A 27,653-nucleotide genomic window follows, 5' to 3' on the forward strand; every position below is an offset into this window, starting at 1 on the left:
GATTTTAAAAGTACTTTTAAAATCATTGCAGAAACCGTTGGTATGACCTAAATCAGTGAGGCGTGGAAAACGTGGGGAGGTGAGTTCGCGCCATTTTCGACAATCAAGATCAGAAAAGGTTTGTTTTTTTGTTGCTCTTTGCTCTGCCGCATGGTAGCAAACTAGCAATGGAGTAATAGCATAAATTCGTCGTAAAGGTTTCAAGAGAAGCAATGCACATGCAAAAATAGATTTGGACGTTAGTGAAAACATTTTGTAACTGGGTTTGCAAAGGTTTTTTGTTTTGCACAATTGCATTTTTTTCTGTCGATGGTTTTTGATTGTTGAATTTTTTGTGTTTTTAAGAATTTGACCCAAATGTCCTGCTGTCAATTGGTTGTGAATACAAAATCAGAGCCATATAATGGATTCAGATGGGGATGAAGAACCAGTTAAGGCACAAGGTAAAATACAAAATTCATTGTTAAAATACGTTTTGAAAAAGTTAAGGGATTTGTTTTTTGACTCTAGTACTAGTTGTAAAACACTTTCTCAAACCATTTCTTAGTACACATTGTGCATGAAAAAATGTCAGGAAAAATAGATACATGCCAAACTTGAAAAGTATTGACCAAAACTCTGTCCCATTTTGTTACAAGGGCTAGCCTTGACTCGTTCAAGAAGAGAGAAGAAGGATAAAACTGGACGACTTTCTGCACTACAGAAATTAAAGGAGCTAAAGTCGACGGGACAGCGTATAAAATATGAAGTATATTAATTAATGGCATGTTTTTTCAAGTTCTTGTGTTTAATAAAACCTCTTTCAAGGTTTCAAACATAGAGAATGTATATGATGAAGTTGCAGAAAGCGATTACTGTGATAAAGTTCAAAGTCGGCTGGATGATGACTGGATTGAAGACGATGGTAACGATTTTGGTTTTTACTTTTTCCTGGCTGCATAATAACTGGCTATTCTAGAATATACAATCTATGCAATCAACTAATCGAACTTATAAAAGTGCTGTTGGTTAGAGCTATTAAGGTCAGGGTGTTGGCCAATCTGCAGAGTGTGGCAGCTGCACGAGCGATCTTTTTTTGAAAAAAAAATTGCACCAAAGGCATTTAATTGGCCTGTCTTTACCTCTTTTACTTGCTTTGTGCCTGCTAAAATAGGTCTTGCACGCTAACTTACGGGTCGTGCACGTGCACACACGGGACATGTAAGTCCTGCACGCACGAGATCTTGTCGGAAACTGCCATGTTCTGCAGACTTGGGTGAGGGTGTGTAATTACAATACCATTTTAGCCTAACCGGTAACATTTTCAAAAGTTTTACATAAGTACATTGCATATTGGAGTTACACAAAAACACATGTCCCAAGTGGAAAGTAGTTAACAGCAGAAAATGGAAATTCGGCTTTGCTAACAGAGTATTCTAAGAGGTGGCTGTCACTTGTTTGATGCAAACAAATATTTCTGTCATTCAAGTTTAACTGCGAAGAGTACAACCTTAGAAAATATTTTTGTGTAGGAGTATTGCCTGTTTTTGCATCAAATTTAATTGAATGCAAATGTCCACATGTAAAACTACCCCCAAAATCATTTGCAAAATTGCATGCCTAAATGCCAAACAGATTGGATCCCCTTAAAATCTATCATTATAATATGGTTAGGTGCTGGAGATTATGTAGAAGATGGGCGTGAAATATTTGATGACGAACCAGAAATTTCAAAACAGCAGGTATTAATTTGTTTTGTGCCTTATGTTTCTGACATTTTGTAATGATGATTCTGGTGTTTCGGACATTCTCAAGTAGTAGTAACTGTTGCAGGCAAAAAATGCTGACAAGAAGTCTTCAAAATCGCTCGGCAAAAAGAAGATTAAAGTTGTCAAGTCCAGTGACATTAAAAACATGCTACTTTTGGCTGGATCAAAGAAAAAACAAGAGGTAAATACTTTTTTATAATATCTCCTGATAAGTAAGTAACTTCAGATAGTTTCTTGTACTACTTTTGAACAATTTTAAGTTTGCACCAACTGTAATAAAAAAGTCTATGCTAAAGTATGCAATCTAGATATTGATCCATCATTATAATAGTGTTATAGAAATTTGTTCAGGGCCATAGAAAAAGAAGGTGAATTACAAAAAAGTCATCTTGGTTGTCTAGTAATACATGACTTCTTTCATTCTAAATAACAAACTGATAAGAATGCATAACTTTGTTGCAAGTTGGATCCTTGAAATGTGTTTTGCACCATCCCGAAGTCTAGAAACTTTTTTTAGTGGTTTTGCAATGTTAATGTAACTATTTTTGTAAAAGCCCCTTAAGACTTCATTTGTGATGTTTGGTTTCTTCTGGTGAAACTACATTATATCTAAATAATCTATTGCTGCCAGGCATAATTTTTAACCGGGTATTGCTCTTCCAGCAGTTTTGTAATGGCATAACTTAGACAATTACATTATATTTAGCCCATTGTCACTGTTTTGCTGCAGAAAAATGTAGACTTATCCAAAGACGAACTTCTTGGAGACATTCTGCAAGAAATGAACACCCAAACTGTTGACCCTCTTTCTGTGCAAAGAGCCCAAGTGGTTGTAAAAAAGAAGAAAAAACTGCCTATCACCCCAGGTATTGCCTTTTGGAGCAGCTATCGCTCAGTTTGGGGACAATTCTATGGTTTAAAAAATGCTTAATTTTTTGGAAAAGGTGTTTTTTGGACCTTGGTTAATCTGAACCCGTATAAACCAAACAATTTGTTTGGATTTGGAGTAGATCTGGAGTAACCATCATCAATTAGTTCTAGTCTTACCACATTAAAAATCATTTGTACTCGAGTTTTGTTCGAATTCAGCGAAGATCTTGATTAACTGGTTCTGTTTTCGACATTTTGACCAGAAACAGGCATTATCAGTGTTTGTTAACCAGGGCCTTTGCGGGAATATGATAGCTTATTTTACAGCAATGTACATGTCTAATTTTCAAATATTTTATAGACACACTGGGTCTGGCCTCTCCCTCGTACACTTCTTCTGCACCATCAATCACCACACCTCCATCATCACTGCCCAGAAGAAGAATGAAGCCACGGAATATTGTTGTAAGTATGATTCACTTAAAATATCAGGTTAATGTTACAGTTTGGTCACAATGTGATTTTTTTTCTTTAGTGCTTGTACCAAAAAAATGAATCTTATTTCACTGCCATTTTTGACCAGGAAAGCCTTGCTCAATACTGCTGTAATACATCATAAGATGCCAGACCCATTAAAGGCATCAAACAGAATCATGCCGGTCTCCCAAGTATTTCCATATGACAAGGCACAGACTGAAAAAAAATCTAGATCGCTTTTGTGTCCAGCTTGATTCGTATAAACGCCTTCAATGGACCTGACATACTATGATTTAAGGATGAATGTGCCGTGCTCACTAGTCTGCATGAACGCTTCAGGGCTTCAGGCTGTATGAATATATTTAGCTTAGCTTAGCTACTGCTGTAGTATTTGCTAGTGACGGGACGATACCAGGTTTTAAAGCAAGTACCGATACCGAGTACGGGCACCAGGTGTCACTAGTATTTACCATTAAGAGAATGAATTTATGAGGGAATTTTCCTATCTATTAGACTTTAACAAATATTGAAGTATTTTAGATGTGTTTAGTGGTTCGATTCAACCAAAAAAATGTTTGTGTTTTTTAGCAACCAGCTCCTCTGTCTGTGGAACTGCCTGCCGGGTTTATGTCGGACGAACCTGTAACTCCGCCTGCCAAGAGGAGTAAAGTTGATGCTCGACCTGTAAGACAAGAACAAGAGCTCAATAAAACGCTGAGAGCCACAGACGAAGATTTGCCAAAAGTTAAAGTGGAACCCATGGCTGATGATGAATTAATGGGTTTGGTTACAAATGTTTATATTTTTGCTGTTTTTCGGAATTATTTTGAGTTATTGCCTTTATAGTAGTCAGTTTTGAATATTTTTGCAAAACCACATGCGCTGTGTCAATAAGAACAAAATATTGTCTGTAAGGTTACAAGTATCAAACTGATTCATTATATTATTCAGACGTTTTGATATAGCAATTTTCATCAGTATTGAATTAACATTAAACCAACGAAAAATATGTCCAAAAACATACCAAATCTCGGAAAAGTTGTTGGTAGAAAATTTACATTTCTTCGTAAATTCGTTTTTTATTATTTGGCTCAAATTGTACTTACAAACTCTCTTTTGAAAATGCATTTCAGATGCCATAAGTAAGACATTTAAAGAAAGAAGGCTTTGATGTCGTTTTTCTTTTATTATTTACTTCAGATAAAAATAGTCTAGTTTTGTTATAATCCACTACAAAACATTTTTTTCCTGATCTTTTAGACCTGGACCCTGCAGAATTTGATGATGACATGACTGATCTTGTCCAAAACGAAAAAGCAACAGCAGTCAAGGTTTGCTTTTCTATAGTCATAAACAATGTGGACACAATAAAAAATTTTGCTTCTACATTTAGATAAAATCTTATGCCCCTTTATACTGTTGCTTGGTGTGTAAACCAAGTTACCATAAAAATATACCCAATGTTATAGCCTAATTGTACTCTTTTTATGCATTTTTATGTTGAATAGCAAGAGGCCCCAAAAACAGTGACATTTGCTGAAAAATTGTCATCTCTCGGCTGGGAAACAATTAAGAAAGATGCCAAGCCTGTCATTGACAGTGACATTGCTATTGACTCTTCTTGTCTTCCTACTATAACTAACACAGATGGGGACCAGGTATGTTTAAGATATTACATTTAATGATGTTTACATATTATCGTTTTTTGCCGAATTTAGCCTGTCTGTTGGTAGCAACGTTTTGATGTGACGCATAATTGGCTAATATCGTAAACATTCTTGGTTTGTGGGGAAAGTCATAAAATTATTGTTTACATTATCTGTTGTATGGAAAAGGGAAAATATGTTCAGTGTTAACCTGTAGACCGGTAAAAACGAAAACAACTTAAATGTCTCTTGATTTTATTGAGTCTAAACTTTATAGGAATGAATAGAAATAATATATTCCATTTGTGTGTTAATTATGTTGATTTAAACCAATCATAGCATTTCAAACAACCTTACATTTTTCAATGCTTATTACTCATATCGATTAAATTCTTTTATTTTATTTCTTAAACTCTGAATTCATTATCCTTTAAATAACTTTTAAATGAGTTGATATTAGAAAAAAAACAGAAAATACTTTTAGAAACCTGTAAAAAAAATTTTGACCAACAAAAAATACTCTATCTTGTATTTTGGGTTAAATTTCAAAATTTGTTTATTATATGTGATATATGGACATTTCAGGTGTTTCGTTTTTACTGGATAGATGCCTATGAAGAGCAATACAAAAACCCTGGTATTGTGTATTTGTTTGGTAAAGTTTATGTCGAGTCTGCAAAGAGCCATGTAAGCTGTTGTGTGACAGTGAAAAATATTGAAAGAAAAATTTATCTTCTGCCCCGAGACCAGGTATGTGTGCTGCCATATGTTGACTGTTCCTTAATTGCTTTCTACTTTAAGATTGTGGTTTTATGACATTGTTGTTGTTTTTTCATTATTTTTGCATACATTTAATCTCAGTTTATGGGTAAAACAAATATAGGTAAACAAAAATAGTTCCCAAAATACTGAGAATTTTTTTGTTGAATTCTTTTATGTACGTTAAACCTCGGTTATTCTGGACCCATTTGGTACAAAAAAATTGTCTGGATTAGGTAAAAATCTGGAGTATTTGATGTCAATAAGTTCAAGCCTTACCACATTAAAAATGATCTGTACCCAATTTTTGTCCGAAGATCTGGAATAATTGATGTTTACTGTAGATGTTTTTACCATTAAATATGCCCAAAATACCGTTTTTTCTCAAAATTATCCAAAATGCTTGCATACAATGTTTTTGATTAAAACTATTTTTTATCACAGCACAGAAAAACTGGGGAGGAAATCTCCCCACAAGATGTCTACCAAGAGTTTGACATGGAAGTTGCTGATAAGTTTCGAATTATGAAATTCAAAACCAAGGTACTGTGTTCGTCACATTTACTTCTGCCTGTATACTGTCCTAAACAGTGACATGTACAAATTGTTGTTTATAGTAAAAGGGTATGCACCAACAATTTTGGATTTTATTAATTTCCTTTTATACTCCATAACAACTGTTTTATATCTCTATTCTCCGGTATTATAATCTCTTACATCCTGAGGTTATAATCTTTAATATTCTCAAGAAAACAAAATCAGTCCTTGCAAAAAATTAGAAATACATATTTTGCTTAAAAATGGTATTGTCAGTTTGTGTAAAAAGTATAAATTGAACAACAACAAGAATAATGATATAGTAACCCTCAGTTAAACTGAATCTTTACCAAATCTGGACAAATTTTTTGGTCCGAAACAGTCTTGTTTAACCTAGGTTTACTGTATAACCAAAACATGCTAAATTCTAATACTGTCTGCACGAAACCACCCAAACACTTAATTCTAACCAGCAGTATTGCATTGCATTCTTAGTATGATGTTGTTAAATATATGTTTCCACATTTCAGGTTGTTGAGAAAAAGTATGCATTTGGAGTTCAAAACGTACCACACCAGGCACAATATTTAGAAATTAGCTATCCAGCTGAGCACGGTCAACTTCCTACTGATCTTGTGGGCGACACTTTCCAATGTTTGTTTGGCGCCAATCAATCAGCGCTTGAATCTTTTCTCCTAGAAAGAAAAATTAAGGGACCAAGCTGGATAGATATCAAAAAGCCAGGTATGTGTAAAATGTTTTAAAAAAGGCAAATCAAACAAATATATTAAGTCAAGTGAAATTTATTTGCATTGTCACTTCATTACATTATAATCGTTGAACAGTTACATAAGAAAATGGGTTATGAGGTCAAGTGCCTGATGTAAGCTGTTTAATCAGACAACAGGGTATTTTTTGGAAAATACTGAACAGGCGTTCGTTAACAGGCATAAGGTATTTTTTGTTTGGTTATTTAATTAACATGCCTAATGAAATTTGGGATTTGAAATGTCAATGATAATGGTAGGAACCATCCAACTCAAAACATTTATTGCTTTTTGCATGTGTAAAGCCAAAAGCGTTGAAGCAGTTTGATACAGAGTTTAAACACATCAAACATCTCAAAAGTTGAGTATGGGAATAACTAGGGATGTGCCAAAACTGCAAATGTTCTGTTTGGTCGAGCACCGAGCATCTCACTTTAATGCTCGGTGCTCGGCCGAGCAGGCTCGGTGCATTATGACGTCACAAAAAATCCCCTTATTACGTTATAGCTCTGCAAGGCCTCTTACGTCACCGGCGGTGTTTTCTTAAGCTGTACATGCCCATAAAGTACGCGTTTTTTTACCATCTACTGCATTTAAAACAATATTCGTTTTTGTTCATAGATACCCTTTAGACCACTATTTAAATATGTTAGCAGGGCATGAGTATGCAAATTTAACGCTCGGGTCAGTTTGTACAACTGCTCGGCCGAGCATCGAGCATCAAAAACAGCGATGCTCGGTACCGAGTACTCGGGTTCTGGCTCGGCTCGGCCCATCCCTAGGAATAACCACAATTGTCTGTTAACTCAGTGGTTCCCAACATTTTTTAACAAATTCTGTTCAATAAAAATAAAAATTCAAAATATTTTCATTACTCCCTATTATTCTGCATAGTAGATGCTAAACCATACAAAATTAATTCAAAGTCAAGTCTTTTATCAACTTCACAGGTTATATTCCCAGAGCTTAGGTGTTTATTTACAAACCACATGTAAAAAATTCAGTAAATTCTTCTCATCAATTTTTAAATCCTCCTGGTTGTGAACCACAGGTTTAACTATTAAACCCTTTTCATTTCATTAAAGACAATGTATTTACAGAACCCTTTTTTTCTTTAACAGCTTTAAGTTCATCTAGCATCAGTTGGTGTAAAGTTGAGGCGACGGCATTATCACCCTCAGACTTAAGTGTGGTCGAGAACCTTCCTCCTCCACCACTTGTCATCTTGTCACTCAGCTTAAAAACTGTTCCAAATATTAAAACCCACCAGAATGAGGTTTGTAAAATTTTAAACTGATCACTTTTCAATGTTGTGTTAGTGGGCGAGTTAAACCGATTTTTATTCGAAACAAAATGTTGTGAATGTTTTTTGACCTATAATTGTCAAATTTTTTCTAAAAATGTTAAATAAATTATTGGAAAAATGTTAATAATATATATTCGATTGACATGTTTTCATCTTGTAATTGGAATCGGTTTTCTTAGGCAGTAGGAACTGTGTGTTAATTTGCATGATTCAGTTTAAATTGAGGCACAAATTGGCCATTTATGTCTTTAACATAATTTTTTGTTCGGTAGATTATTGGCATAGCTGGTTTGGTACACAAACAATTTGCAATTGACAAGCCAGCTCCAAAACCATCGTTTCAAAACAGCTTCTTTGGTGAGTTTTTCCTGAAACATAGCTGCAGATAGTGCTCACTGTTTCCACCTATAAGATCTCATCAGTGCAGCTGGTGTCAAGAGATTGCCCGTATAAGCTAGTGTAGTCACCTTCTGGCACTCCAGTTTGTTGTAAGTAACAGACCCCAAGAAACTTGCTTGATGCCACAACTGGGCTGAAACTGCACTAATGAGCCATATAAGTCAAACAATGTGTACTGTTTGCAGCTTATCATGTATTGGCTCCATGCTTTCATAAGCTTTTACCAGTTCTGTTTAAATCTGTGGAGCACTATACACAGATCTGATCATCAAGTTTAATGGTGAATACAGCCCAATTAAACGTAAAAAGCAACATGGTTTATTATTTAAATGTTTCTGCAAATGCTTTAGCCAACGTCAGTGATATGAGGGGCCACATCAGTTACACCCATTTATACCTACATTGCCATTTTCTGCTGAGTACAATTCATGTGCAAAAGTCGCTCTACGGAAAACTATTGCACATAGGAATGGTACTTAGCAGTAATGTGCACCATCAACATTCTATCAAATGCAATGCTGTCATTTAGTGGGTTGCGTTCAGTGCAAAAGCCTCAATTTTTTATGCTATTGCACTGTTACTTTACCCATAATATGTACAGGCACTCTTCTGGGGTTAAACGGCGTTGCATGTCGATTATTATTTTGTTTAATTGTAAAGATTGTATTGATAACTTTGATAAATTGCCCAAACCAGTGACTTTGCTCAATAGTACAATAGTACTCAATAGTACATGGAACAAAAATTTGGTGATTTCTTTTATCAATAAACAATTGATTTTGAATAATGGCGCGAAAAATATTATGATGATAATGAACTGCCATAGAAAAATTGCCAATCATAATTATCATCCATTAGATTGTTCAAAATCAGTGTTACCTTGTGTTGCTTATAGCAATAGGGTTGTGAAATTCAAATGTACAATGCAGACTTTAATACTACTGTGACATCAATCCCTAAAGTTGACAATACAGTTTGAGTAACAAATTGCCTAAAAACAAGCACAAATCATTTAATGAAACCTCCTCGGAGAAAAAAATTCTGGTACGGTAAACCGGATTCAGTTAATCCGGATCTTCGCCTAATTCAACCAAGGCTTAGTGCATTCTTAGGAATCCGACTCTGAAACACTGGGAGCTTAAGCCGTTTCACTGATTACTGTGTTTTGGCAACTGCTGTGGAAAATACATGTACAACAGCTATTTCAATTTATATGCTATTGCACATGTTGTTCCAACTGCCGTGTGTCAGCTCCCATCATATTATTCTTTCCCTACAACATGTATTGTGCTGTTGTTCTTGGCACATCTTGTGTGGAAGAGCATTTGATATTCAGCTATTGCACACTAATGTACCCAGAAACTGTTCATATATCATCACTGAACAAGGAGTTATTTATCTAGGGCTGTTTTTTTTTTGCCTTGAGTTCGCTACCTTTTTAAAATCAAATAGCTTTTAAAGTTAAAAATAGTTTTCAAAACATGACAGTAAAACGGTTGGTTCCATTAATCAAACAACAGTATATTTGTTTTGAAGCCATCACAAAGCCTGGTGACTGCATCTTTCCTTATGACCTGCGAGATGCAATGAAAAGAAAAGGCTTTGATGTTGAAATTATTGGATCAGAACGGTCACTACTGGGATTTTTTCTTGCCAAATTTTTAAAGGTACAATTTTGACATGTAAATACTCGTAACTGGCCTGGGCCTATGGTTGCTTTGTGAAGAATAATATGTGCTAACTTTTAAAAAAAATCCTAAACCAAAAAATGTGTTGTTATATTTTAGTACTGAGCAACTTTTCATGTTTTAATATAACTGCGGAGACAGAAATTGATTTTTGGTATTGTAGATTGATCCTGACATTATTATTGGTCATGATATGTTGGATTTTGTTCTTGATGTTTTCTTGCATCGTCTCTCATCGTGCAAAGTTCAGAACTGGTCACGCATAGGAAGGCTGAAGAAGCTCAATATGCCAAAAGTGGTAAGAAAACTAACTTGATTTTTTTGTGTCCAATTGCAGTACTGCCGATTTTTGCGTATAGTTGCGCATAATTGTTTTGAATTCGAACCGGATAAAAAAGGATAACTGAATTTAAAAAAAACTTTCTGCTTCTTTTGACAAAATATGTACTTGTTTTTTAGATGGGAGGTCGTTTTGCCGATCGTTCACTTACCACTGGCCGTTTGGTTTGCGACATAAAAATCTCAGCAAAAGAGTTGATTCGTTGCAAAAGTTACGACCTAACAGCACTTACCGAACATGTCTTGCATCGTCAGAGGAAAGATTTGCCTGTGGAACAAATCAAGAACATGTATTGGTATGATTTTTGTAAATTGTTTTCCGGAATGCATTTTCTCTATAAACTTGTCTTCACCCCAACAATGTAGATGATTGTTGTTTGTGGAGTTAGTTAAAAAGTTTCTGACTTAAACTCTACTTTTCCAAAACTTTCCTCATCCATTTATTCAAAAATAAACTGACCTGACTTAGCCAAAAATAAAAGCTTTTAATTAGGTTAAAAAGCAAAATATTATGTGTTGTGTTGATGTAATTCCTTTTCTTTAATGTTAAAATCAAAAACCTGTCCGTGAGGTTACATAAGTTTTTCACCAATTTTATGTTTATGTTTTCAGCACTTCCGACAGCATGATGTGGATGATAGAACACACATTACTCGATGCAAGCTTCATTTTAGATCTTACTTGTGAACTTAATGCTCTACCTCTTGCCCTACAGATCACCAATATTGCAGGTGCGGATGTGTATTAGTTTTACAGGTTAAAGATGTATTTATTGCTAAGATGACCATGCAAGCATAACTAGGATCAGCCCTGAAACATTAATGCTTAATCAATGTTAAAATTGCACCTGCTTTCAATAGCAAGAAATATCAAAATGTGGCTCTGGTCTTGTCATATGTTTCATCATTGAGCCCTAATGCTGTAATAATCAAATTGTTCTGCAATCAAATCACAGTATGTCAGGTCCATTAAAGGCATTGTATCTAGTCAAGCTGGTCTCCCAAGCCTTTGCATATAGCAAGACACAAGCTAGAAAAATCTAGCCTGCGGTGGGATTTAAACCCTTAACAGGAAACTTTCCTGGGACTCGTGCTCTACAAACTGAGCTACACAGGCTCGGTTGATAAACCTGTTGGATCCAAATCTGCAATGAGTTATAAAATCATTGCTAACCCACAATTACACATGTACATAAATGCTCATGTAACCTGATTTGACAGGAAATGTTATGTCTCGGACTTTGTTGGGAGGAAGGTCGGAACGGAACGAATTTCTTTTGCTTCATGCTTTCTATGAGAGAGGATTTATTCCACCAGATAAATGTAAGAATAATCTCTGTAGTATATTTATGGGTCCCCTTCCCTGAAGGGGACACATATTGTTTTTGTCCGTATTTTTTTTTTCTTTTTTCTGTCTAACGCTGGTTTGTGAGACGCATTTGGTCAAGAAAGAGTGCTTCAAATTTATTCAAATTTGGACATATGTTAGATATTAATCCAAACTTGGTCCACCTGAAGTTTGACCCCAAATTACCCAGCGGTTCACCCACAGGCCCCCGAAACGTAAAATTTTTAACGCTGGTTTGTAACGCTTGTTTAGTGAAGAAAGCGTGCTTCAAATTTATTGAAATTTGGACATATGTTAGATATTAATCCAAACTGGATCCACCAGAAGTTTGATCCCAAATTACCCAGCGGTTCACCCACAGGCCCCCGAAACGTAAAATTTTTAATGCTAGTTTGTAACGCTCGTTTAATAAAGAAAGAGTGCTTCAAATTTATTGAAATTTGGACATATGTTAGATATAAATCTGAACTTGGTCCACCTGAAGTTTGACCCCGAATGACCCAGCGACACACCCACAGGCCCCCGAAACGTAAATGTGTCTAACGCTCATTTGGTCAAGAAAGACACTGTAGGCAGAAGTCCCAAGAGAGTACGTTTACGAATAATAGGGCAGAGCGGGAGGGCTCAGCTTGACGTTGGACAGACGTTTTACGAGACGTCGTTTCGGTGATTAGAAATCAGCTGTTTTGCACAGCAATGCTATGTCGTTTCATTAAGTTATCACTCACATTTTCAGTTTTGACAAAGGTTTCACACCTATGACGTGATTTAAACCTAATAAGCGTGCTTCGGTTTCGTATATGTCAAGCAAAACTTTCTTAAACAAACTAAATATGAAAAAATAAACTTGACTTTTTTGCAAGATAAAAGTTTTTTTTAAATGCTTAGTGTCAGGTTGGCCGCTGCATGACCACGGGTTACTTAAGGTCAATTAGTAGGTATTACTAACACAGTTCAGAACTTTCTTACGTCATAACGTAGCGTTTTTTTTTTTGAATCAAATACTCAAGGCATGTATATATTAGGTCAAACGGTGTTGTTGAACACCAAGGACGGCGTGTTATTGAAAACGGTGTCAAAAGGTCAAACAGTCGTTTGGTGTGTACACCCTAAAGGTTACTACAGGTCAATGGTACTCGTTTGCGAAACAAAGTTAAATGAAAAACTCATTTTGCGAAACAAAGTTAAATGAAAAGTTATGTATACACTTGCAGCAAATCGCTTTTTAATTGTCTGTAACACAACTGTTACAGCTTTCTAGAAAAAAATTGTGTTTAAAACCCGACCTTGGACGACAATATCTGGGTCAAAGCAAGAGATTAAATTGAAAGTATTTGTTTCGTTCTTTTTTATTGCTTTTGCAATTATACGACAATAATAGTGCAAAAAAATACAAACAAAATTTTTTTATTGTTGGGTTAATGCTTTCTAAAAATTTGTCCTTAAGAATTAAAAAATCACCGCAACATTTGTTTACCATAAATCCGCAAAAACACGCATGTGGGGACCCATTAGTTTTTGTTTACAAAAACAATCATATGTGTAGATCAAATGATATGTATAGTAAATTGGTAAATATCGTATAGAATATATAAAATGGAAGTATATCAGAAAGCCACCATTCTAGTTTTAATATTAGGTTTGTTTATTGCATTTCTTTTTCAGATTACAAGAAAAAGCAATCGTCTAAGGCAGGTGAAAATGCACCAGGTATTACCTTATAACAAATACACTTATTTAATAAGTTAAGAAAATTTTTTTGCTTGTGGAAATGCGCAGTGTTATGCTGACAAACATTCTAAAATTGGTCCACTATCTTTTGCTGTTTTTATTGCCAAAAACAAATTTGTCAGGAAAAATTCTAAATATGGTAAAGTATCTTCTACCATTCATGGCATCGTGCTTTTGTGAGATGCAGGATTTTTGTTATGTCAGTGCTGCATTTTAAACGCCTCTCTTTTTGAGTCTAAAACAGGCACCAAGTTGAACAAATAATAATATGGCTGTGTGTGACATGGTTTTTGAGATCAACTTTGAAAATGGTTTTAAGGAAATGAAGGCCGGCCAAGAAAAAAAGCTGCATATGAGGGAGGTCTGGTCCTTGATCCAAAGCGAGGTTTCTACGACAAATTTATCCTTCTTTTGGACTTCAACTCTCTCTACCCCTCAATTATCCAGGAGTATAACATTTGCTTTACAACTCTCGACCAAAATCCCCCAGAAAAATCTGTAAGTGTGAATATGTCTGTAAACGTGCAAGTTTCAATTGTGTTATATAACCAAACATTGAACATGCTGCTATGTAGTTGTGAATGATTTTTTTGTACTTTTTTATGTTAAAAAATGGTCGGCTGAAATGAAACAATATTTTAAGTTATGATGCAGGATTTAAGAGTTTTTAACACTTTTTCTGATTAGTGGCAGGTTTTTAAAGAACAAAATACATAAAAAAATTAATCTTTGTGGTAGTGATGCTCTGCCAAACTCTTGTCAAGTATAAAGTATTCACAGATCAACAAGTGTAAATTTATAAACTGAGCCATTTGGGATTTAGTTCTGTCCGAAAACTCTTTAATGCTGTTTCAATTGCACTAGTTTTTGACAATTATACGGTATATTGTCAGATAGTGCTTGTTTTATTTAGTCACTATTTTATTCAATGCTGTTACATATGTATTTGGCAAATGCTGCTTTAAAAAACTTCTTGTATTATCTTTTTAAAATAAAATTTATCTTTTGCAGTCTGAGCTCGATGACTTCATTCCTGAAATTCCGGAGGCTGGTTTAGAACCAGGAGTTCTTCCAACTGAGATTCGAAAACTGGTTGAAAGACGAAAACAAGTAAAACAACTCATGAAAGCTTCTGGCCTCACCAAAGACCAATATATTCAGGTTAGTAACTTAGGATTGTATAAAAAAATTATAATTAAAAATTGTTAAGCAATGTTCTTATTTGTGCCATCCCAGTATATGATTTGAATTTTTCAATTAAAATTTTTAAGCAATTTTTTGCCGATTTTTGATTTACTTTTTCACAAGTACTGGAATTGTATAAAATAGTAATATATGGCCCTTCAGCAGCTGGTAAGGTCTTAGGCAATGTTCATTTCTTTAAATAAATTGCTAAATTATAGACATTTTTCAGAGAGCATATATGTAGAGGTAAAAAAATACAATCATTTAACTAAACAGTTAGTGGTGCCTTTTACTGATTCTGTTTCTACAAAACTTGATACCATAGTCTAATTTTTGCATGTAACTTTGTTGCAGTATGATATTCGACAAAAAGCACTGAAGCTTACAGCAAACAGTATGTATGGCTGCCTCGGTTTCAGCAACTCAAGGTTTTATGCAAAACCGCTTGCTGCTCTCGTGACGAGACAGGGTCGAGAGGTGAAATTCATTTTTTTTCTGTCTCATGCATAAGATTGTGTGCTAAGTAATGATAAACACAGTATTGGACAGCCTCCGGTTAAAACTTGTTCATAGCAACTTCGGTGAACCAATTTGCCAAATATTTCAAGCAATTCACCAAATGATTTTCTTAGCAATACACTATGGTTATAGTTTTCGATTTCCAATTAAATGAAATACGTGACTGATGTAGCCTGTTATTACTGATGATTGCATGAGCCTTTGGAAACACTGATCAAAAAACAAAAATGTGTCTTTTTACATCTATTTAGGCCAATATGAACTATGTAGTGTTCCATATATAAATTCAAATAGAAACTGTTTTACTAACATTTTCCTTTTAAATGTGTAGATTTTAATGCACACCAAGGAACTTGCACAAAAAATGGGACTTGAAGTAATTTATGGTGACACTGATTCAATCATGATTAACACAAACAGCACAGACATGGACCTCGCTTTTAAACTCGGAAATCAGGTAACACTCAATTTATTATTATGTACTCCACTTAGACAATATTTTTGCTGTGTAGTATTGAAATCTCTACTTCTGACTGTGTTTCACTTTTAGTGATGTGACGCATACTCAGTATCGAAATATTTTGCCGAATGATTTCAGTGGTAGCGATACTAGTACTCCGCATCGAAATATTTTGCCGAATGATTTCAGTGGTAGCGATGCTAGTACTCCGCATCGAAATATTTTGCCGAATGATTTCAGTGGTATCGATACTAGTACCCCGCATCGAAATATTTTGCCTCAGTGTTCGATACCAACGTTCGATACCGAAGGCCGGTTTATACTATAAGAATACGGGCAACTGTTTACCAGTACAACACTATATTTAAATAGTCTGTATCGAAGGTAAATACACATGCTACTCACTTCAAAATCTGGTATTGTCCCATCACTTGACTCGTTTTCTTTTTTCCTTGGCCTAACCAGGTTTGTGGACCGTGGAGTTGGTAAAACATTTCTGACTCAGACTTCACTCCTAAAATTTTCTGACCAAGTAAAAACTGAGCCTTTTCGTTGCCCTATAACAAAGTTTGGGTTTAACTTCCAAAATTGACACATGCTTGGTAGACAGGGGCCTCAATTTGGACCATGCTAAATTTGACACCAATTGACATAACAGGTTACACAGCAGTTTTAAAATATTTGAATAATGCCATGGAATATTATTAAAAGTGCAGTTTGATACAACATTGTACTTTCAGTTTGTTTATGATAAATGTGTTGTGTTTTACAGGTTAAGGCAGAAGTGAACAAGTTGTACAGATTACTTGAGATTGATATCGATGGTGTTTACAAATCTCTTCTATTGCTCAAGAAGAAGAAATATGCCGCTCTTAGTGTGCAAAGGTAATAAAACATAAATTAGTGTGTTCTGTAATAAACCATGTTACTGTTTTCTAGATCTTTACTCTTTAGTAGGGATGGGCTGAGCCGAGACAGAACCCGAGTACTCGGTACCGAGCATCGCTGTTTGATGCTTGGTGCTCAAACTGACCAAAGCAATAAATTTGCATATTCATGCCCTGCTGGCATCGAAACTATTTGGCAAATGCTGCTTTAAAAAAACTTAATTTGCATATTCATGCCCTGCTGGCATCGAAACTATTTGGCAAATGCTGCTTTAAAAAAACTTAATTTGCATATTCATGCCCTGCTGACATCGAAACTATTTGGCAAATGCTGCTTTAAAAAAACTTAATTTGCATATTCATGCCCTGCTGGCATCGAAACTAGTGTTCAAAAGGGTATCCATATGATAATGATTTTTCAAATGTATTAGATGGTGGAAAAACACGTACCTGTACAGCTTAATACACCGGTGACGTAAGGGACCTTGTAAAGCCAAAACTAGTGTAGAATTGGTATTGTTGGTAACGTCACAATGCACCAAGTGAAATCGGCCGAGCAAAATGCATAAACGAGCAGATGCTCCAAACAGAACATTTGCAGTTTTGGCCCATCCCTACTTTTTAACAGGCAATTCTGTGCAATTTGTGAAAACAAATATTTTGGTTTCTGCCTGTTTCAGCAACTGTGTTTAATTTAGATCAGCTGATGGAAGTTTTACAACGACGCAAGAACTTAAAGGTCTTGATATTGTGAGAAGAGACTGGTGCGATCTTGCAAAGTTAGCAGGAAAGTAAGAACCAAAATAATATGCTTCCCAATTTGTAAAAATCTCTTTATTTTTTTATTATTCTTTTCTTTATTGTAAAAAAAAAATAAGACACGACTTAAAAAATAAATAAAAAAAGTAAAAAAATATGTACAAATAAACACTTTTTACACACACACAAAAACAATGTTAACTCCTTTTACAATTTTAGTAAACTTGTTTCTTTCAATACTGAAACTAGTATATTTCTGTGTTTCTGATAAAATGCTTATCTGTGTGAATTTTATGATGTCAATTTTGTTGTTGTTCAATAGATTAGTTGAAACAATTTAATACAATATTTCTTTTTATAGTTATGCAGTAAACCAGATACTCTCTGATCAACCTCGGGAAGATATTGTGGAAAAAATCCATGAAAATTTGCAAGAAGTTGGAACTAAAGTTAAGAACAAGGAGTATGACCTCAAGGTGTTTGAAATCCGAAAGGTAAAAATCTTAACAAAAACGTTTTACCGCCATAATACAACATAAAATAAAGGAAGAGTTTATCAACCGTTTTCTCCTGTTAGCACCAGTTTAGGATAAAAATGCTTCCAATTTCACTAAATTAATGTTTTTTTTGCTATTCTGTATCATAAACTGTCAAAATACCCATTGAGTGTCAATTTATCCCTGATTTGGAACATGTTAAGATGAACATACATTCATAACTTGGATCAGCTCTAAAGCGTCTATGCAGTCCAGCGACACAGGCCTATTGAATGCGTCATACCAAATCAGCCAAGGCGATCACTGAACCTGTGTAGCTCAGTTGGTAGAGCCTCCTGTCATGGGTTGGAATCCCACCACAGGCTAGATTTTTGTAGCCTATGCCTTGCCATATGGGAATGCTTGATGGCCGGCTGATTTGGTATGTTGCCTTTAATGGGTCTGGCGTACTATGATATTTACATATGGGTGTACCATGATCGCTGGTCTGCATAGACTCGTCAGGACTGATCCCAGTTAAGAATTTTTGTTTATCTTAACTTGTTTAGAACCTTCAAGTTAAATGGTCCCGATTTTGAATAGAGGATGACAATTTCAACAGTTGGTATCGAACTCTAACATATGAGCTTGTTTCCCAAAAGATGTCCATACAACTTTTTGATTTTTTTCACAGGAACTGACGAAGGATCCTCATCTTTATCCAGGCAAGGATTCCTTACCTCATGTGCGTGTTGCTCTTCGGGTGAACAGTGGAATGAGCAAAAAATACAAATCCGGAGACATAGTATCCTACATCATATGTGATGTAAGTAACTTATATTGCATCTGCATGATACAAGTGCACATCAGTACTAAATCAATTGGAGCATTGTGAAACTGTGGGTATGCTCGGTACGCCAGGTTTGCATGGGTCACCACTAAAAAAATTACACTACCTCTGATGGAAGCCTTGTTTGGCTTTAGTTTTTTTAAAACTGAATCTCAAAAGAGCTAACCGTCAGAATTTTTGGCGGTATATCGTTTTAAACAGACTTTTGCACTCTTTGCGCCACCTATCGAAATTTAGCCCATTGTGCAGCTGCTGTGAGGTATGGTGTAGATATTCCAATCTATACAGCCGAGTAATGTTTTACAGTTGAATATGTACACCAGTGGTTCTTAACTTTTTAAGCTTGCACCACACCAACATGTGCACTTTGTTGACTGAAAATATGCAAAGTTTTTGTGTGTGAGTGTAATATGTGTATATGAGCATGCTTCAAGTAACAAATAGGGATGCGCCGAGCCGAGCCAGAACCCGAGTACTCGGTACCGAGCATCGCTATTTTTGATGCTCGGTGCTCGGCCGAGCAGTTGCACAAACTGACCCGAGCATTATATTTGCATATTCATGCCCTGCTAACATAGGTAACTAGTGTTCGAAAGGGTGTCTATGAACAAAAACAAATGATTTTTCAAATGTATTAGATTGTGGAAAAACGTGTATTTCTGAGGCCTGTAACAGCTTAATACACCGCTGGTGACGTAAGAGGCCTTGTAGAGCTAAAAGGTAGAAAGGGGATTTTTTGTGACGTCATAATGCACCGAGCGTGCTCGGCCGAGCACCGAGCATTAACGTGAGATGCTCGGTGCTCGACCAAACAGAACATTTGCAATTTTGGCACATCCCTAGTAACAAATGTAATCAAATCGTGGTGTTAGCGTTGTGGTGCATTTTGCTGTGCACTTTGTAACCTACCATCCCGTGCACAGTTACCCTAATCTACAATTGGAAAACTGGACTTATTTTTTTAGGATGGAACTTCATCTCCTGCGACACACCGAGCTTACACGATTGATGAACTGAAGCAAAGCGAAAAACTATCTGTAAGTAGTGTAGTGTGGTGGAATCACCAATTTTACAGACTAATCCGGTTAATCGCATAATCCGTTAAGTTGCTTGGATATCAAACGTCGCTGTTTGTTAAAAATCGTCCGGTTATATGCATAAAGAAACTGGCATATCAGTATGCAATTAACGATGCTTGTCTGTAAAAGGTTGCTTCTAATCGGACGAAGACACGCAGTAGTATTCTGTTCTTACCATTTTACACCCAAAGTGACAAAAAAATGAATGCAATGAAAACTTGTCATTGTAGTGAATCAATGCTTTCGTATTTTTTTTCACACATTTCTTTCTTCAGGTGGATGGAAACTACTACTTGGCACAGCAGGTTCATCCAGTTGTGACGAGACTCTGTGATCCAATCGACGGGACTGATTCGGCGTTGATCGCACAATGTCTTGGTGAGGAAAACAGAAAAATTACACCGGCACCATTCCCTGCTGACTGGAATCAAAAATTGCGATGCTTGTTATATTCGACTAACATAATTTCTTCAAAACCTTTCTGATTGTTTAAACGGCAATTATATACACTTCTGATCTGACGTTATGACGTCTCATTCAGGGCGTCTTAATCAGGGTCTTTATACATTTATTTAATGTTTTGTCATATTACAGCTGTTGCAACCGTGTGTTCATTTTATTGCGTTGCATTAAAACGGACATGTCAATCTTTGGAAATGCGAGGTATTATGAGCCGTTTGGATTTAAATAAACAAACATTTTTTGCACAAAAACTCCTTCAAGCTCCAAATGTAACAGTCACTGGTGATAAACACATTTGTCAACAAAGAATTTACGTGACAAATACGTATGTACAAAAGCGTCATCTAGCGGTTTCATACATTTAATTTTGTTACCGCATATTGGCGCTAAGGAGTTGTTCATATTTTCCAGGCCTCGATCCGAGCGGATTTAAGCGATCCCAGACTCACGAAGTTGATGAAGAGGAGAGGTTGATGAGCGTGCAAGCTACGGAAGAGGAAAAATACTCTGGATGCAAGAAATTCCTCTTCACGTGTCCCTCTAGTGGCGAGAAGCTCGAGTTTGGAAGTGGCGTGTTTGCTGAGACTGTAAGTTTGAAAATTAAACAAATAAACTTATGTTGTTTTATCAAACTTATAGAGCTCTTTTGTTATAATTATATTTTCATACCGACGTTTAGCGTGCTACAGGCACCTGCTCATATTTCAGACGCCCAATCATTTGTTTAGCAAGAACCAATTTTAAGATTATTTGACATCTTTAGAGTGGATTTTTAATTACTCATGAAGATTTACGTCCAAAATTTCATGTTTTTTTAAAAAACAATATAGATATAAAAACGTTTCAATTGTATATAAACGACCAACCGGTTTACATTTGGAACCAGTTTGTGTCTATTATCATGCCCACAACCGGTATACTAGAGTAGCAGTTTGCCTTAGTGCAAATGTGACAAACGTGGTTTGTACTTTTTTACTTTAAATTCTAAATTTCTCAATATTCACAAGAAGTTATTTTAGGTTTGTATTTTTAGGACCCTTCCTGGATGTGCAGTTTGGCGCAACCTTGTGGCGAAGAATCCAGCAAAATAGTCGTGAATTATTTTGCTCAACTCCGAAACCAACTTACACTGGCGATAAGAGAACGCATCCACAATTATTACAAGGTGATGATGTGATAATGAATATTGTGTTGTTGCCAGGCATATTTTGTAAACTCTCTTTTTTGTTTAACCGCCAAAAACAAACAAATCATCGGACGTTTCGACGTCTTACACGCAGATAATTACACACTACACAATACAGTCGTTCTTATAATACCAAAAGGAAAAACACAAAAAAATTCAGGGAAACTGTTTTGAAATTTCACAAATTTGTGTTGATTTGATTTGTAAAACGATTTGTAAGCGTGATTGTATGAAATGCAAATAGTTTTTTAAAGATTTATAATGATTAAAAAATGTAAAATTAAGTTAAACATGTTGAAACGTCTGCATGATGTATTCTATATACACCAGTACTTAAGGCAGTAATGTTTATGATTAAGTTAAACATCTTCGCTTATAACTACGATTTCATTGCAAAAACAAACTAACAAAAGGCATTCTTGGACTAACACAAAAAAGATCCAAAGATCGATTTTTATTTTTCTTGTTGCTATTAACAACACTCATTTACATCCGGGTTACTCTTAAGCTCTTTAGATTACAACCGTTTATGACGCAAGTACTTAAAATTAACAGTTTGCCAGTAATGTCAAGTGCAAATAAGTGGCTTGCAATACGTTCTGATCCTGCTATGATAGCATAAAATTGCGAAATGAATTGAGTTTTGTTTGAAGTGCTTGTGCTGAGTTAGTGACAAATCAATATTACCCAACCCTCCATAATGCTCTTGCTTTCACTTTTGAACAGTTGTATGAGTCACTTAGGAGGTGGTTGGGTTTTGTGTTTTACGTGGCCGTTTCAAATAGGCTGAGTGGAGCCTGTACTAAGTACTGAACGTTGCCATCTTTTTTTGCTCGGTGCTTGACCAAACAAACAAAAATGCAAAAGATGGTTATTATTTCTTTATTCAAACGTATCTCTATTTATCCAAACGTAAGAGGAAAATCGGAGTTACCTTTTTGCCTTTAAATTTGTCTTGCGGAAAATGCCTTTTATGCTTTCGACTAAGGATGTGCCAAAACTGCAAATGTTCTGTTTGGTCGAGCACCGAGCATCTCACGTTAATGCTCGGTGATCGGCCGAGTACGCTCGGTGCATTATGACGTCACAAAAAATCCCCTTTCTACGTTCTAGCTCTACAAGGTCTCTTACATCACTAGCGGTGTATTATAAGCTGTACATGCCCATAAAGTACGCGTTTTCCCACCATCTAATACATTTGAAAAATCATTCGTTTTTGTTCACAGATACCCTTTCGAACACTAGTTACGTATGTTAGTTAGCAGGGCATGAATATGCAAGTTTAATGCTCGGGTCAGTTTGTGCAACTGCTCGGCCGAGCACCGAGCATCAAAGACAGCGATGCTCGGTACCGAGTACTCGGGTTCTGGCTCGGCTTAGCCCATCCCTACTTTCGACCAAACACACTTAAGAAAAATCCTTCTTTCAAATAACTATTTTTAACACCCTGAGGTTACCAACGAATAATTTTTACTCACAAGAACGTATTTCCAATACATAATTTTTTTTTGATATTATAAAATACCGTAATTAAATTGCTCTTACGTCATGCATGTGTGACGTCATAATAGCTTGAACATGTCTGGGTAAGAAAGGGGGAAAATAAAGTTTTTTTTCTCTAGTTAATGTTTTGAACAAAAGAATGAGCAAACGTTTGGTTTAGACGCAGGATGTCCTAAAAATTGTTGTTTATTTGTTCTACTGTGAAATTATTTCAAGGTTTGCTATATAAATTGAACAGTAGCAAGTATAGAATTTTTACTGTACTTTGTTAAAAATCGATACAAAATTTAAAAAAGACAGTATCAACTAAATTATATCCTAAATAGGTTAAAAAAATTTACAGCATAACAGCTATTACCCTTTTACACTGCAATATCACATATCCACTCGAAATTGTCACTACTCACTGAAAAAAAGCTCCCAAGCACTTTCATAAGAACGAGTGCTTAGAATTGGTGGCAATATAGGGAGCGGCACTTGTCGAAATATCATTATTATTATTATTAGTATGATTCGCAAGGCACTCTAGTACTTGGTATCTTTGCACAGCTGTCTGTACGCCTACCCTTAACCAGTGAGAATATGGTTTTTCAAGGGATTCGACGAGCGAGAAACCAACTTTCACTTGATTCGTTTTCGAACGCAAACACGTTTAAGAGCTTTACGATCGATTTCATATTTTTTCGCGCTCTTAAATTTCGCTTTATGCACTTGTTGCTATGCAATGCCCATCACTTTATTTTGTACTGATTAATACCGCTTGTTTGACATTTAAATCATAAAATTATGACACAATAATACCAAAATCTACATGTACCTATACAATCTTATCAGTGCAGCTGGTGACAAGACGTTGACTGTGTGTTTAGTGCAGCGTTTTTTTACTGGGTCCATGCCCACAAGTGTAGGCTCAAATAAAAAAACATCCACCAAAAGAGGTCGTTTTTCCCTTGTAGCGTATCCCCTTTGTTTCGTAATGCACAAAATTAAATGTGTATTGCAAATATCATGTCGAATTTGGCTTTATTACCAGTAGATGTGATTTCGTTTTCTTGTTTTAATCCGCGATTTTTCTATGACTTGACCTAATGCCCAACATCCCGAAAACGTGTATTGTGTTTGTTGTCTTTGTCTTTCCACAGCAATGTCCATCCAACTCTCGGGCCTAAACTGGCCTCTCAAAAACGATTTGGGTTTGGGCCGGATTTCAGGCTTTTACTTTTGGGTTCGAGCCCATTTTTCAGGCCCGTTTTGAAACTCTAATTCAATGTCTTACAATACTTGACTTGTGATACCCAGATTGTCCGTTCTAAGCACAATACAACACGGCAAAGGCACGCGACCTAGTGTAGACGACCCCTGTGTCAGCCAATTAAAAATCACGTTAAACAGAAATACAATATCGATCTAGGCGCAATTTATATTGTTACAAAACGTAGCAAACCAAATGCCAACCTAAAAATGAACCAAAAATCAATATCCTTTCACCCGAAAATGTTGTGTAACATATTTTTTTAGCACCAAATAACAGGAAGTATTCAGCTGTTGTTCCGTTGTCAATTGGCCCAGTTAATAACCAATCAGACCTATATACTTTCTCTAGTAATCCAGCGTATTGCCATGTCAAGTGCTACCAGTTGTCACTTAACAAACCTGACAAGTGATAATTCATTCAGCGATTGGCGTATACGCGCATAGTTTCAAGTGATATAAATCACCCTGTCTACAGTTTGGTGGTTTTTGTGTTAAATAAAACTGTTTTTTTTAATGTAGGGTGTGTTTTTGTGTTATTTTGAAAACGAAAATTAAAAGTGAAAATCTGTTATTTTTTGCTTAACACTGTCCTTAACCAGAGGATATTATACCCATAGAATTAATTTGACATGTTTTGGGGGTTATTATAGGAAAAAAAGTTGTATTAGTTGTGTGGAAATGTTGTAAAATAAATTGAGACTAAATTTTATGTTTAACAAGTGCAAAGGGTTTAAAAATTAGGTAAACGCTAACGCAACATTAAAAGTCGATTGATTTCTTACATTGTTGTTGCTTATAGCGTATTTATATCTCTTAATAAAACAAAATCTGAAACCAAAAATTACAAGAAAAAAAATTCAAAATTGTGTCTTGGTATAATTTTGCACCCTGCGGTCTGCGCCTCATTTCGAACTCTGAGCTGTGGTTTGCAATATATTTCATTACAAGGCGTGACGTGTAGCCTGCGCAAACACTCCTGCTTTGCGTCGGATCATCGAACCAACCTTATTTAGCCACTCGTCATATTTCATCAGTTCCGGACCTACGACTCAGCTATGTAGGTTAAAATCGAAAGTACCCCGGAACATTTGGCGATGACGTCATTCTGTGACCCCTGTGGCGCTTCATTTGAATTTTCTCGACCGCACTGTCACGTGATAACACAAAATTTCGACTTGTTCGTTTAGGTATATTTTCGTAAAAGATTTATTTGTTTTTTTGCATGAGGTTTAATCAAAAACATAACTGCCAGGGAACTTGTGTATATAGAATACATCTGAACACGGACACTTCAACAATCGCTGTTGTCACCATTGTTATATGTAGTACCATTTTTTCTTAGTCGTTTTTAAAGGTCATTCACATATCTTCAATGGACTTAGTTTGGTAACATCAGCGGTTTGTTGCAATCTGAACGTTTTAAAGAGCAATTTCTTTCACAAAATCTCAGTCATTATGACGAAAAATTAGCCTAATTTTATGTTTACTTATGTTTAAAAGAACTGCGTTACTCAAAATCGCGACTGGTATTAAATGTGAATTAAATCAGTCATCAACTTTTGGAAACATTGTCTATTTTATCCAGGGTTGGATGACGTGCGATGATCCAGCTTGTGGTCACAGAACAAGATCAGTACCAACTTTACGGGATCATTCTGGGCCTATTTGTTCCGCTTGTTACAAAGGGATCCTTCGCCCAGAGGTAAGTTACAATGTAAATGTCACATACCTGAACGCTGTAAGAATTAAACAGTATGGTTCCTAAACTGTACATGGTTCGAAGTTGCAAAAAAGCTGTTATGTTTTGTACATGGTTGAAAATTACCATGGACCGTTTTCTGCTATTGAGCATAATCTTGATCACAAAATGGAGAAAAACAGTTCTTTATTTTCTGTCTATTTTTTTTGCTTTTCCTGTAGAACGCTGGTTTGTTTCAAGCGTTTGGTAAAGAAAGGGTGATTGAAACGTATTCAAATTTTCACTCATGTTAATTGGTTATCCAAAGTTAACCCTCTTCAAGTTTGACCCCTAATGACCCAGCGGTTCACCCAGGCACCCAAAACGCAAATTTTTTTGAAAAAGGTTGAACTTTCTGAAGCACATAATCCAGGAGTTTTATACTTTATCGGTTGGTGAATTGTAAAGTACTTTAAATGATTTTGAAACTTTTAGTTGGATTCACCTCTTAACCCCGAATTTGCAAAACTTTTTGTCGCCCAACCACGATGCCACCAAAATGACATCATGTTTCGATTTTTGAGATCGTTGAAAAGTTGAAATGTTTTAATTCACACACATGTTTTGCAGATGAGCTACAAAGATCTCTACCAACAGTTGTGCTACTACAAACTGCAGTTTGATGTTGATTACGCTTTGAACAAATACAAACAAAACAGCAACTGTAAGTAAACGGCAAACTAAAAACATGAGATTTTGTAAAACTACAATGGTAATAATAAAAAAAACTTGTCAAGAATTTTTTTAGTTCTGCTTTTTATTTTTTATTGTGTATTTAAATGCTACTCAAAACAAGTAATTAGCCCTAATAAAAATTCTAATTTTCCTCAATTTTTAACGTTCAAAGTTCAACGACATTTTTATTCGAGACGGTCAACCCAGTTGTTAAAAAATACTTTTTTGTGTAATATTTTTAAAATTCACACACAATCTGCTTTTTAGCGTCCAAGGCTGGTATCAAGGTGGGAGAATACAGACGACAGTACAAAACTTTGTGTGATGTTGTTGACTTTTATCTGAAGAAAAGCGGTTACAACGAAGTTTCAATGACCAGTCTATTTGATTGGATGAAAATAAATGAAAAAACCAAATAAAATTCCTTTTCTTCCGAAGCATTCCCTACTTTATTACATTTCCTTTATTATATGTGTAGTTTTAATACTAGGTGTATAAAAAATCTCAAAGAAATGAAACATTTTTGAGCCCAGACCAGGTTGCTGAAAAATTGCAGTTAACTGTATTGTTGTTAAAGATGTGTGTACCATGTGGCATTAAAAGTTTAATTAAACTGCCTTAAAAACAAATCTTCTCAGCACTGCCTTTCATTTCACCAATCTTTTGTATATTTTTCGTTTTCTTTTTGCAAAAAATATTTATTATTGTCAAAATAAAGTTGTTTATTGTGAATTCATCTCAAGTTGTATGCATATATGGTAGTGATTTTGCAGCGTAATTAAATTTTAACGAAAAAAAACTTAAAAAGTTCCGAAACCTCCTTTTTACTAGCACTTTATCGCTGTTTAAAACCCTGTTTAAAAAAATACAAGGCTAAAGGTGAATAGATAGCTGTACACAACGATTTTTAAGCTGTCAAACTGTGGTTCCTAACCTTTTCATGAACGTTACGTTACAGCATAGAATAACTAGATTGTTTTGATTAAACTTTTCTTCAAAATGCTAG

General features: G+C 35.5%; 1 protein-coding gene across 2 annotated transcripts; it reads left to right on the forward strand.

The window, feature by feature from the left end:
- Positions 1–33: 33 nt before the first annotated feature.
- LOC145230167 (DNA polymerase alpha catalytic subunit-like) lies at positions 34–27,383 on the forward strand. 2 transcript variants are annotated; one of them, XM_080095545.1, is made up of 37 exons: positions 34–118; positions 346–443; positions 639–748; positions 808–904; positions 1,654–1,721; positions 1,813–1,929; positions 2,479–2,614; positions 2,980–3,083; positions 3,684–3,876; positions 4,356–4,426; positions 4,604–4,753; positions 5,327–5,491; positions 5,945–6,043; positions 6,568–6,781; positions 7,926–8,080; positions 8,383–8,467; positions 10,046–10,176; positions 10,361–10,495; positions 10,657–10,832; positions 11,149–11,267; positions 11,757–11,858; positions 13,549–13,593; positions 13,934–14,112; positions 14,626–14,775; positions 15,154–15,276; positions 15,650–15,775; positions 16,551–16,663; positions 17,364–17,456; positions 17,786–17,918; positions 18,595–18,726; positions 19,716–19,787; positions 20,105–20,207; positions 20,703–20,878; positions 21,325–21,456; positions 25,820–25,936; positions 26,543–26,636; positions 26,915–27,383. In XM_080095545.1, the coding sequence occupies exons 2-37, from the start codon at positions 404–406 to the stop codon at positions 27,064–27,066; spliced, it is 4,407 nt and encodes a 1,468-aa protein (XP_079951671.1). In that variant the 5' UTR covers positions 34–118; positions 346–403; the 3' UTR covers positions 27,067–27,383. The 2 variants fall into 2 exon arrangements, with proteins under 2 accessions (XP_079951671.1, XP_079951672.1); XM_080095546.1 differs by lacking the exon at positions 34–118 and adding an exon at positions 140–238.
- Positions 27,384–27,653: the final 270 nt, after the last annotated feature.

Source organism: Phallusia mammillata, chromosome 5 (assembly GCF_965637545.1).
Source record: "Phallusia mammillata chromosome 5, kaPhaMamm4.hap1.1, whole genome shotgun sequence".
NCBI classification, from domain to species: domain Eukaryota; kingdom Metazoa; phylum Chordata; class Ascidiacea; order Phlebobranchia; family Ascidiidae; genus Phallusia; species Phallusia mammillata.

Bases quoted from the DNA above. Each gene is read 5' to 3' on its own strand.
- LOC145230167 (XM_080095545.1), top strand. From the start codon at position 404: ATGGATTCAGATGGGGATGAAGAACCAGTTAAGGCACAAG. The intron at 3,877-4,355 runs GTTTGGTTACAA...CTGATCTTTTAG, and splicing joins GGCTGATGATGAATTAATGG to ACCTGGACCCTGCAGAATTT. The intron at 6,782-7,925 runs GTATGTGTAAAA...TTTCTTTAACAG, and splicing joins GATAGATATCAAAAAGCCAG to CTTTAAGTTCATCTAGCATC.